This window comes from Eufriesea mexicana, unplaced genomic scaffold (genome assembly GCF_001483705.2).
Source record: "Eufriesea mexicana isolate 0111107269 unplaced genomic scaffold, ASM148370v2 scaffold325, whole genome shotgun sequence".
NCBI classification, from domain to species: domain Eukaryota; kingdom Metazoa; phylum Arthropoda; class Insecta; order Hymenoptera; family Apidae; genus Eufriesea; species Eufriesea mexicana.
Genome location: NW_016908500.1, coordinates 831,483 through 844,725, shown reverse-complemented (window position 1 = coordinate 844,725; position 13,243 = coordinate 831,483). Strand labels below are relative to the sequence as shown.

General features: G+C 22.1%; 2 protein-coding genes across 3 annotated transcripts in view; one reads left to right on the top strand and one right to left on the bottom strand.

Moving 5' to 3' along the window:
- Positions 1 to 1,262, top strand: part of LOC108556123 (ATP synthase subunit epsilon, mitochondrial) — a 4,481-nt gene extending 3,219 nt beyond the window's left edge. Inside the window, exon 3 of one of the 2 annotated variants that reach the window (XM_017912081.1) lies at positions 1,150 to 1,262. In XM_017912081.1, the coding sequence (XP_017767570.1) occupies positions 1,150 to 1,160 (11 nt within the window). In that variant the 3' untranslated portion in view covers positions 1,161 to 1,262. Of the gene's footprint in view, positions 1 to 198; positions 226 to 1,149 lie in introns of those variants that run through there. The other variant, XM_017912082.1, reaches the window with a different exon arrangement.
- An 84-nt stretch (positions 1,263 to 1,346) lies between these two features.
- On the bottom strand, positions 1,347 to 11,973 carry TH1 (negative elongation factor complex member TH1). The gene is made up of 12 exons (XM_017912078.1): positions 11,902 to 11,973; positions 10,593 to 10,773; positions 9,660 to 9,879; positions 9,464 to 9,571; positions 8,565 to 8,714; positions 7,842 to 7,972; positions 4,804 to 4,991; positions 4,464 to 4,716; positions 4,171 to 4,381; positions 1,653 to 1,793; positions 1,459 to 1,588; positions 1,347 to 1,398 (listed from the first exon to the last, which is right to left on the bottom strand). The coding sequence occupies exons 2-12, from the start codon at positions 10,766 to 10,768 to the stop codon at positions 1,364 to 1,366; spliced, it is 1,743 nt and encodes a 580-aa protein (XP_017767567.1). The 5' UTR covers positions 10,769 to 10,773; positions 11,902 to 11,973; the 3' UTR covers positions 1,347 to 1,363.
- Between the last annotated feature and the right edge of the window lie 1,270 nt (positions 11,974 to 13,243).

Here is a 13,243-nt window from a genome sequence, read left to right as displayed (position 1 = left end):
TTCCTGCTTATTTCGTGTACGAATTCTCGTATTTGTTTTATCAGTCGAAACTAAGTTAGTAAAACGATGTTTTTTTTCGTTTAGGTTATTTTCGAAGATTTTCTATACAAATACTAACGATATTAAATATAACTGTATTGTGTATATCATAATATATCAAATTAGACATGTTACTTACAGTAATAATTTTTATTGCAGCTGAAAAATAATAATAAGCATTTATAAATTTACAATTATATGTAAGTGTTATAGTTAGATCTTTTATAATGTGAAATGGTTTTATATGAATGCACGACTATTATTTGTCGATACAAATATTATTGATGTGTAAAATATAATAGCAAGTGTGGATTTCTTAATTGCTATTTGATAACTTACAACTAACATAATATTGAGTGTATAAAGTTTATATATAATATATAACCAAACTAGTGATACAAATTTGAAAGATTTGATTCTATATGAAGAAATAAAAGAAAAATATATAGTAATCTTTTTTCATACAAAATTTCAATTTTGAATAAATGAGTGTTGAGAAAAAAAAAAAGAAATATTAGTATATCAAATATTACAATATCTAAAAATTTATAATATAATATGATAACATATATTTGGTTTGGCAACAACAGACAGAATGGCTGAATTATAATATAATAATCTTGTTAAAGTGAACATATTCTTTCTCTCTGGCTAGTTGGATAGAATATACAAGTAGTTTCAATAGTTTTCCTCACTGTGTTCAATACAGTATTACACACATCAAACTAATACAAATAACTATTTTTTTATTTTATTTAAAGAGATATTTGCTATGAAAAAATATTATTGAATATTTTCATTTTACATTTTTATATAGAATCACTCGTTTTTGGTCCTTACTATTACTAATACATACTTTGTATATTATACTTAAACAAATACTAATAGTGTTGTGTGCTAAAGTGTGATAAAATGATTTTTTTTTTATATTAAAAAAATGCATTATTGTTGTTTCACATATCACATGTGTTACAATTTTATTGTGGGATATTTAACATTCTAAAAAAAATATACATATATATGTACAGAAATTGAACTTATTTATTTATATTTATTTATTAAGAAAATTTGATAATCTACAAAAATTACATTTTGTTATTTTTGTTGCAGAAAAGTCATAAATTATGATATCACAGATTGATGGAGAAATCATCCTACTCTTCAAATATATATATGCACATTTTTGCATACTGTATATGAAACAATAAAGAGATCTAATAAAATAGTAGTTTATGTATAGTAATTTAACATTCTCATATGAAGTAAAAATATTTCATAGTATTATCAATTTTTCTTTAATTTAATTCACCCTCCTTTTAAGAGATCATCTTATAGTAGGACAATGTGCTTTACAATGTACTGAAAAAATATACGTGTTAAACATCAAATATATATGTGTAACATATTTTATAAACTCACCTATAAATTCTGAAACAAGATCATTGTCACTATCACCACGCATTGTACCCGTAATTTCTTCATCTTCAACCATAGGGAGAAATAAATGAATAAATTCGGCTGTATATGGTGGAGCTATTGCTTCTAAAACCTAATATATATTGTTAAATATATTATATCTATATATATTAATGAAAAGATTAATTTTACATTACCTCTGTAACAAAATATCGAATTAAAGATACATCTGTATCCCCGCGTTGCCAACACTGTTTGATGTAACACACTACAGGTACCACACAACCTCTACTTAACAAGTTCACCATTCTATCAATTAACATTTTTTTCATCTCCAACTGTATATTAAAAAAAAATACATAATTAGCCGTTATTAATTTCAAAATAAAAAATAACATATAGTGTTTTATGATTTTTATCTGTAGATCATAATATTAACTACAGGCTCATTGTATAATAAATTATGAATTTATTTATGATAACTAATATATCTAGATAAAATGAATAAATTAATGTAATAATAAACAAAATACTTAATCTTTTTGTAAGATGTGATATTAAAATGTATTTTAGAAAGTGTAAAAGAATTAAATCTTTGAAAAAATTATTATTTCTGATACAATGAGCCAATGCATATTGCTTATATTATCTACTAATATTTCACAGTATCAATATTTGAATCTTAGAATGAATATATTTGGAATGAATTAGGTAGAAAAATAACAAAATACTATGTGTATTTTAATAAAATATTAATTAATCCTACTAATTAATAATTATTATATTACTGTACATTTAATTTTATTTGTTTATTTATATTATTGATAATTATAGATTTATAATTTGTTATTTAATATTACAAGGTTATTATAAAAAATAGCCATTATAAAGTAAATATGAATATTTATATTATTATAATTTTTAGTGATGTCAATAACAGCTGTTGCATTATTTAACCAGTTCATTATGATGACCATCATTCATATTAAAAAGGTTTCTTGTATGATTGAATTAGTGAAAACAAATTGTTACTCATGGAGCGACATTTTAAATTATGACATGTTATACTGCTGCAAGCAAAATAATTGAAATATAATTAGAATAAGAAAAATATGAAATGTTTATGTAAAAAGAAAAATTCGAATACATTTTTTTTAATAAAAACTATAGTGTTTCTTTATTCTAAAGATTTTTCAATGATTTCAAATTTATACTACAAATTTTTATGTCCATTCAATAAAAAGTGTTTCTTTAGTAAATAAAAAAATGGCTTATTTTATGTATTACAAAGTTTTGAGAATATTTAAATATTCCCATTCATTTAATAATGTATTAAAATATTTATTATTTTAAATAACAGCCATATGCATCTTACCAGATAAAGGCTTTTCTAAATATATATTTAAAAATATTTTTTTATTTAGTTTTCTAAAAATTCACTCTGTATCACAAACAGAAACACATTTTTTAGTAGTTTGTTTCTTAAACATTACTTCTTTTTGATAAAAATGTTTTCAATAATTGTGCTTTGCATGTAGAAAATCAGTACTTTTACATCCGGTTATCTTCTGATTTCTACTGCAATTTAACAACAGTATAAAAATAATATGAATTATTAAACTTATAATTCAGTTATTAAATGTGTTTTTCAATTAAATTCACAATCAACTTTTTATGTATACACTTTTATACTTTCAATTTTAGACTACATAGCAGTCATAAAACTGTAAGTAATATAATAACGAATGAAATGATTATTATGTTTATTTTTAGATATGCAAGAAACAATCTTCAAATCTAGTTATTGGAAAGAAATTATTGTTGATGAGAAAAGAGCTTATATTATAATAACAAATATGAGATTCACTTTAAAGTAAATAATCTTGAGGCAAGTATGTTTATATATTCTAACACTTTTCTATATGTATAATAAATATTAAACACTTTTATTTATTATAAAGTCCAAATATGAATCTTTTTTAACAATTGTACTTTTCTTCATAAATGTTAAATATCACCTATTAATGTATGCGAAAACAAGATTATGAATGATCGAAGTAGTGATTAATTATCCCTACTATAAGACAAAAATTTTATAACTGCCTAACTTTATTTTGCTGATGGATTTGAGGAAGAAGACAAAGCGTGATAATTTGGTAATTCATACTGGTAATTTACACTCGTAAATTTTAATATAAAAATATTATAGATTTTTTATTTATTTATTTGTAAAATAAAGATTGTAAAAGGTTAATAATTTTGCCGTTGCAAACATCAAATCTACTGAAACAAATGTTTGATTGAAATATGTTAAATCAATTATATACTCTAATTATACCAAACATTGAACTTCTCAGATTAACTAAGAACAATTTCAACATTTAATGAATTACACATGAAAACACTATTTAAAAAAAAGAAAAGAATAATTTGATATAGAAGATCCAACTTTGCACATATTAAATATGAATTGTATTTCTAAAAATTTACAAAAATAATTAAATAAATGTTTAAAATTCAGATATAAAAGAAATATTTTTTTTGTTTAAATTATGAAAGTTTTTTAAATATGTTCAAAACAATTTTGATTATATATTGAGATTAATTTAGTATTTTTATGTTTGCAATGCATATAATTATTATTGAAAATTTAAATAAAAATTTTAATTTTTAATAAATTTTATATTTTCTTTTGCTATATTCAAAGTATCTTACCTGCACAAGTATTTCCAATTCATCTTGTTTACTTTCAAATAAATGCACAAGAAGTTGCAATATTTTTGGATGCAATAAAGAATGGCAAACTACAACTTCATCAAGTAATGCAAGATGTACAGGACAATGTTCTGTACATAGTTTAAAATATGATGATTCTGTTACAGTACATTCTACCCATCTAATTATACCTACACTTACAACAGGAAATCTGAAAAGAGAGGATTCAGTCACATATTTAACAATACACAAAAATAATATGTGAATATCAATATAATTTATATAAAACATACCTTATACATTGATATAAGGTTTGTAGTTCAGCTATCAATTCAGTAGATCCCTTATTAATGTTACAAATATTGTGAACTTTTTCTATAGCTTGTATAGTTGTTTTTAGTTCATCTTTATTTAACTTCCTTGAATGCCCTTTTTTGGCTGGAATATCACATACACTGGCTGCATAAGCTAATAAATATATGTATTTAGATTTATGTTCGGGATTAATCTTTACACCTGGTTTGAACAGCGCATCAACCAATAATTCTGAAATTAATGAGTTTTAATTTTGTACGTGTTTTCACAATTTTAAAAATAAATAATTGCAGTTTTATAAATTATGTATAGTAATACCTAAAAACTGTGGATTACGAAGTAACTCTATAGGAGGTGGTTCTGCAGTGGAATAATTTCGAAACAATACACTAATATCAGCAGGATTTAAAGTATTTCGTGATAACATAGATGCCAGTGCTTGGCATGCTCCAGGACTACTTGAAGCTCCATTAAGTGCCATTGTTATTGGAGTAACGTCATGATGGCTATAAATATATATAGACAAGTTATAAAATTTGTACATGGCAAGATTGTATATATTAAACCAAATTAATTAAAACTTCGCGTTAATAAAATTAAAATTATTCTCACAATTCAACTTGAGTGACGTTCCCAATGCACGAAACAAGCAGATGACAAATTACCTACAATTTTCAGTGGGAGGTTTTTTCTAATGAATTGGCGAGTTGTTCTTGATAAAAGTGAGTTCAAATACGACCTAAACAATAACATACTTAATCAGTACAATGATTTTAGAATCTATAAAGTAAATATAAAAATAACAGATGTTAATAGAAAACAATTTTTTTTACAAAAAAAAATTTTTATTTATAAAATTTATTTGAAAATTAATTGCATTTGATTTCTTTATGGTATTTTGAAAAAGAAATTTTTTTTCTTTCATTCATATAATTGGGCACCTATATATATTTAAAATTAGTAGTATGATAGGTAAAAAAAATTTCATTTCTTTTCATTCTGTTTTTTTTCTTAAGTCTTATTATTTTAGAATATGTTTCTAAAATATTAAATGAAACTTCATAAAATAAAAAAGATACAATTAGCTTTTTACAATGTTGTACTCAAATATAAACTACATATAGAGTGAGGTATAAAAAATCTTATTATCTTATTCATACAAAAGAATGAAAGCTTTTCTAATTTGAAAGAAACATATTCTCCTTTTGAAAGTATACATTAAATATCACTTCAATCATTATGGGATTAGTTTTATAGAAATAATAAAACATATGTGAAATGAATAAAAAGCATTTCATGGAACAATAAATATATAAATGAAATATACTTACTAACACTTTAATCTAGAACAGTCTCACTCATATAAACAAGAAATTTTGAAAATATGACCAAAAAATAATTGATTTAAAAAAGATAAATAAGTTTTCTATTTAAATGCACACCATTCTTTTGTTTGATCAAAGTTTGTATTTTAGTTGACTACATATTTGTATAATTTTTAAGGCATTAAACATACTATTTAAAATACCCTAATTAAGGTCATATTTCAATCCGTTTTTATCAGAAACAACTCAACAAATTACTAAAAAAAGGACCTCATTAACCCTTTAGCTACGTCAAATTACAAAAATCTATTTATAGTATATGATATAATTTACACTAATCAGTCATCGGGATATATTAAAGTACTAATTAATTTATTTTTTACAAACAACATATTGTTTAACATTATTTGTTTCTTTTGAGTTATTATTATACAACATTTATTAGTACATATGAAATAATATTATCTTAATAAATCCAAAAGAGGATGATTTAAAGAAAGCCAATTTCAAATCTAGTTGCCAATACAAAATTTGTATAATGTATGTTTCTATAAATAAAAAATTCAGAATATATAAATATTTACTTGAAAGGCAATGAGAAGTTATAAAAAATGCATTTGAACTTTGAAATATCGTCGCTTTTAGGACTCAAAGAATGTATAAATTTTAGCGTTATCTTTTATCATTAATATATAACGAACTTAACTATTTCTGTAAATGATTATTGATCTAATGGATCATTATTTGAAAAGATAACAATAAAATTCATTGATTAAGTAAGTTTTTTATGATGTTCTTAACTTAACTTTTATAACTTAATATAACTTTGGATTATATCTTTTATAATTTTCTCATTATCTTCTAGCTAAATAAATGTGTTTTAAATTTTTTAAAACCTATATAAACATATATTACATAAATTTTTCATTGTACTAGGTCTAAAAGTAACACATAAAGAATCTAATGTAACATTCTGCCACCCAATGTTTTGTCTTAAAAAAAAAATTGACTGAAAATTTGTTGAATACATACATAACTACACAGTATTTAATTATTGTACTAAATAATTACCCACTACTTCCATCATTGAATAATTACTGACCTCCATATATAATAAAAATAATAATAATAACCAAATTTTCTTTATATAAATTCTTCATATAAATTCATGTGAAGCTAAATTTCCATATCACAATCATATGAATTTATTTATATAATGTAAGTAAAAATATGTAACTCTATTAAAAGAAATATCTTACTTGTATGATATAATTTCTTTTTCAATCGTTTTTTAATATTGTCAAATAATAAAATTATTTTGATTGATTATGCTATTATATGAAAAAAATTGTACATTTTATCAAGTATAAATTAGTATCTAAAATTTTACCATATAACGATAAGTAATTTTAAAATAAATTTTTGTTGTATTAACTTTTTAACAGAATCAAAAACTTTTCAAATTTATAAATAAGCATGTTTTGGTAATTACTTCTCAAAACCTACTTTTTTTTCTAGTTGAACAGCAAATTATTCTTAAACTGCAAAACATTTTACATAATCCTAAGTTTGTAAACAACACGTAATTATACTATTTTTGCAATAAAGTTGCAATTCTCAGCAAAATAGGTATTTTTTTATTTCCATTACTATCACTGGTTATATTTTTTGAGTGATTTACCCTCGCTTTTATTTTGCTTTCGTTATCACGTGGGTGTGTGCGTGTGTGTACATGCAAGTGTTTCTTGTAGTTAAAGGGTTAAGATAATGTAAATACTAAACAAAATTATTCACATAATATGTTGACAAATCATTATTTAGCAGCAATTTTCACTGATATCTGTAAAATTATTTCTTTTAATTAATCTTCCTTTATATTGAAAGCAATAAAATTAGCTTGAATTCAAGCAAATTTTAAAAGAGAAATTTATCAATTTTGGTCCTTGTTAGGCGTTATTGATTTTAAGTCGTGAGTTAATCGAATACAACTGACTGTATAAACTTCATAAAATATTAAAATCTTTTTCTTACTTCTGTTGTGCGCATTTAGTGATTTCTTGAGAAAGTCTTTTCATCATAAATCCACCACGAGATTCTTGTGCAAGAATTTGCAATAGCACTTGACTGTAGACATAAGTATGTTGTCCATGACACACCATTTTCTAATAACAAAAATTTTTTTAATTTTTATAGATTACAAATATTTTTTTTATAAATTGAAACAATTTCCAAGACAAAAAAACTTTTAAATCAAAAACTACTGATCTTGCTTCTCATGCACAAATTATCTCATTTTAACGTATTAATACACATATTTCATAAACTGTGATAAATACAAAAAAAAATACTTTTAAGAGAAAATAAAAAGTGCTATTATACTATGCAGACAAACATTTGTTAAATGAAAGCAAAAAAAAATTAAGTTTTTCCTTTTTCATTACTTTATACTTTATACATTTCTTAAAGAAATCAAATATAAAATGAAACAGTTAAATTAATTATATTATTTCCTGTTATTCTATAAAAATAGAAATATATACTTTATATCAAACAAGAAAATGCATGTTTGCAATACGTAATTTTAACAAATTCATATAAAAAGTATCTCTCTGTATGTTATGATACTTTTCTCAAATTTTTGTGCCTTTTTTGCTACTTTCAAAAGATTTGCATTAGTAAATTAATATAGATGTAATATATATGGTTCAACCTAAAAATTAATTCACAATATAGAATAAAAATAATAGCACATACCGCACATTCTTGTATACTTGACTGCCAATCTTCTGTATTTTGTAAAAATCCAGCTATTGCAGTTTTTAAAACTCGTGAAAATACCTCAATTTGTTGTGCAGCTGTTGAAATACTTGTAATTTCACCTTGAAATCCAGCATCAGATATAAGCTGTCAAAAATAGAAAAGAAACAAAAAATATAAAAGCAAAACTTTTATAATGTATATTAAATATCTACAAAATATATGTAAGGACATAAAACAAATTTATTACAAAAAATCATTTTTTAATATGATAACAAATGATAGAACTTAAAATATGGCAGTTCGTAATATGTAAGTACAGAATCTTAAAAATTGACTTAGTATTATTGGTTCCACAAATGAAAATGAATTTAAATGATATTTAAATCATTTTTTATTTTCATTAAGTGAATTAATTTAATTTATGTCAATAATGATTCTAAATAGGCATAAAAGTTTTAAAAGTAGCTTACTCATATTTTTTTTGTTTATGAGTATACAAAAATAACTAATATAAAATTTTTAATAAAACTATGGAACACATACATAAACAATAACACAAAAATAAAAAAATATTATTTATACTACAATTAAAAAATAAAATAATTGTCAACTACAACAAAATTTTTTATTGGCATTTTCAAAAATATATATATACATATAAATATAACTATTAATTTTTTTTATTTATTTATATAAATGATATTTATTCTAATATTTATTAATGATATAATGAGAATCAAAATTATAATTCAATAATTAGTATCAAAACCATTTGTATCATACACACTTTTAGGTAATTAGTGACTTTTCTATACAATCGAAAGGATATATAGTAAAATTGTACCAAATATTTTGTGGAAAATTCATATTATAAGATTGAAATCTGTTTCTACCTTTATAGTAAAGTTTAGCATCAAACAATCAGGATATTCTTCTGCAAGTCTGTAAATCAGTGATCTCCAAGTGGGATGCTGTATCATTTCTGTTAGCCAAGCAGGAGTCTAATACAAAAAGTATTGAATTTTAAACATCATCTATGTTTTAATCTTTAATTCTTCAATTTTAACAATTGAAGTTTTAAAAACATACTTCACCCTCCTCTGTAAAGATTTTATCTGCTTTTTTGGGATCAAATGTTTTCAATATCATATCCTTTAAGTTGTTTTCCACCATTGCTTGTACATCTGTAAGTTTAACTCCAGCAAGAATAAGCCATTCTGCCAGAAGATTTGCCATTTGAGCGCAAGCTGTATAATTTTTAGATAACAATTCTATTACTTGTTCTGGATTTCCACCAGCTTGAAAATATCTATAAAATAAAAAATAATAATATATAATGTATATATACATATATATTTTTTTTTCTTTTTTCACATTTGAATTTCTTCAATGGTTAATAGTTTCATAAATACAAACTTTATATTTATTTATCATACTATATTTCTATATTTAATAATCTAATTATAGAAGAAGTATATGAAAATTATCAATATCTATATCATTTAAACAACAATTTAAAAAAGAATAGGGGATAGATAGAAGAATGTTGTTTGATCTGATAAAAAAGACTTTATAAAATATCTAAATCATTTGAGATTTATTAGATATTTTTACAAATATTACTTTTAATGTACTTTTAAATGTCATGTTATGTTTAAATATATTTTTTTTGTATATGATAATCTTAACAATTTCCATATATGTCAATAAATGAAAACACTTGATGCAATCCAATTTTATAATTTCAATATCTTAAATAAAAAATGTTTCATAAATCGTTAAAATATACATTTCATATGTCTTGTTAACACATTATCTTTATATTAAAACATTAACTTCAGAAAAGATTAAGGTATTTTATTAAATTCTGAACATTCGATCAAATGACATTTATATGAACAATTTTTGTTTAGTTTTAAAAGTTGTAGCATTAATTGTATGTATACACCAAAATTCAATATAACATGCAATTACATAAATTAACCACTTAATAAATTGTTTTACTCATAAAATATGCTATACCTTTTAAGTTGTGCAAAGATACCAGGCTCCATGATATAATCTGGTGTTTTAAATTTATCTAAGCATTCATTTAATATCTCTTGAGGATTATCAAAACTATCTTCACCTCCACAATCTTCAGTTCTTGTCATTTCTTCTGTCCAAGCTCCACGATCTTCATCATAATCTGACTCCATGATTTCTAAAAACAATGTACAATGTTGCATACCATGGTAATTATTTTATACATTACACGCTTATAAATATATATTTTTAAAATTATAATTTATTACCAAAATTTTATATGTAAATATATAATACTATTAAATCAAATATTCACATTATTAATAATTACAACTTAGATTTTAAATAATAACTATATAAAAGTGATAAAAGTTTTATCATTTTCTTTAAATGGTAAAACTAACTATATTAATTAATCTTTGAATACTATGATAAATTTAGAAAAATTTGAATTTTATTTTTTATTATATACCATTAATTTTATATTATATCATCTCAAAACAATTATAGACATAAATTGAATGGTATATAATATAGAAAGTTTAAAGAAACATTTTAGCACTTCAGAATTTCATATAATTTTTTATGTTTACTGTATTTTTTACTGTATTCTTGATAATCACTGTCAGATAGTATAAAAAAAATTATAATTTTCTCTTGAAAGTTATGATTATTATGATTATTTGAAACTTATTATAGATTTAATAAAATTAAATTGCAATATTTTTTTGTGCTTTCTTTAGTTTATATTTAAACTCTTGCATAAACAAGACCTAACAAAAAATGTAAACAGAATATGTATCTTAATTTATAAAAACTAACCTAAAATTTGTTTTGTCATTTAAAAAGAAAATGTATCAATTCTATGAAATATTATTATTTAGTTACATAAAATAGAACATAAATGTATCTAAACATTATATATTTTCATACGAGTTACTAATATTAATATTAACTAAAGAAATTATTTTTATAATTATCTTCTATCAAAAAGTTTAAATATTCATAATTTTTGTCTTGTTATATAAGATTATATTATTACATAATTATGAATTAATATATAAAAAAACAAATTTTATACAGTTGCAATAGAACATTAGCAGTATCGTTATCCTAAATGACAATTGAATACAACTACCTTAACCTGTTAATATCCCTTTTGTATAAAACTTTAAATTTAAGATAGGTTAATTGTACATAATATACAAAATATTATACTCTACTAAAATAATTTGTTACTTTAACTATTAAATTTATATTTCTCTTCTAGTTTTAAATGTTTTAATTTTCAATAAAAATTACTTACTTTCAATTTTTACTGTAAATTTAATACTCAAATGTTCCTATTTGTTTTGGAAACAATGTAATTACAAATATATTGTATTAATAAACATATAATAGAAAATAATACTTCGAAAAAAAGAATTTATTGTTTTTATTTCATATGATAATATAAGGCTCTTCTGTTTCACAATACAGTTATGCACAAAATTGAACATATGTATATACAATATAGAAACCTTATTTGTTTAATCAAGAAAATAAACATTTTTTTTATTAAACAAGTCTCTTGTGTGGTACAATATATATTTTTTTGCAAATACCGAAATATTTAATTTATTAATAATGAAAACAATACATTCATGTTATATTATTAATAAAAGTAAAAAGATAATATGTAACTACATTTCGGTGTTACAAGGCTAAATATACATGACATACATAAATTTTAAGTCTAATAGCTTAGTGCATATCGATTCACATTTATAACGTTGTAAAGTTTATAAACGTTTAGTCGTAAATTCTACATTTTTTGTTATTAATGGAATCTAACATATTCTTGCATGTACATAATGTTCTTTGTAATTATTTTTATTTTTTATTGTATTATTTTCGATGTGTTTTCTAATTTTATCATTTACAATATTTCAAGTATAATTAAAATTTATTTCTTATGAATCGTGTTTTCAATTACAAACAAAATCTAAATTGTAAGAAGATAAAAAGAAATCTTAAATTCACCTTGTTTAAATAAGTGGTATAGAGGTTTATGACTGTATTTCTATAAAAAATTTCTGTTTACTTTTCATTGTCTATATCTGCATTTTGGTATCTAAGCACTATATTTTGATTTCCTTGGTACAAATATAAAATTACTTCATGTAATTAATTTTTATAAATATTCTTATTTGCTTTATATTATTATGTTGCGCGATAGTGGCTATGCAGTGAATTTCCACAAATGATTCAAGATACAGCACCCAATGTAATTCTATTCTACCTTTTGGTGTACATCTATTAGAGCTTGGTAATTCTGATTTTACCAAACTATTGAATATCGTATAAATTGTGTCGTTTATTACAACTCCAATAACTATTAAACTGAATGTTGATTAATTTCATATATAATTTATTTATAACTGAAAGTATTTTCTTCAAAAAAAATAATTTTATAAATGACTAAAATAATTTTATGATAATAAAATAAGGAATATAAAAACTTCGTCTTTTTAGTCTCACACTGTCAATCATTCATTAGTAGTGAGTCATCATTAATTCGAATCGCAATATTTTTTGAACGAGGAGTAATCCTCTGAAATGATAGCGTTACCTTTGTTCTTCGATATATAATTAAAGCTGTGGTAAAA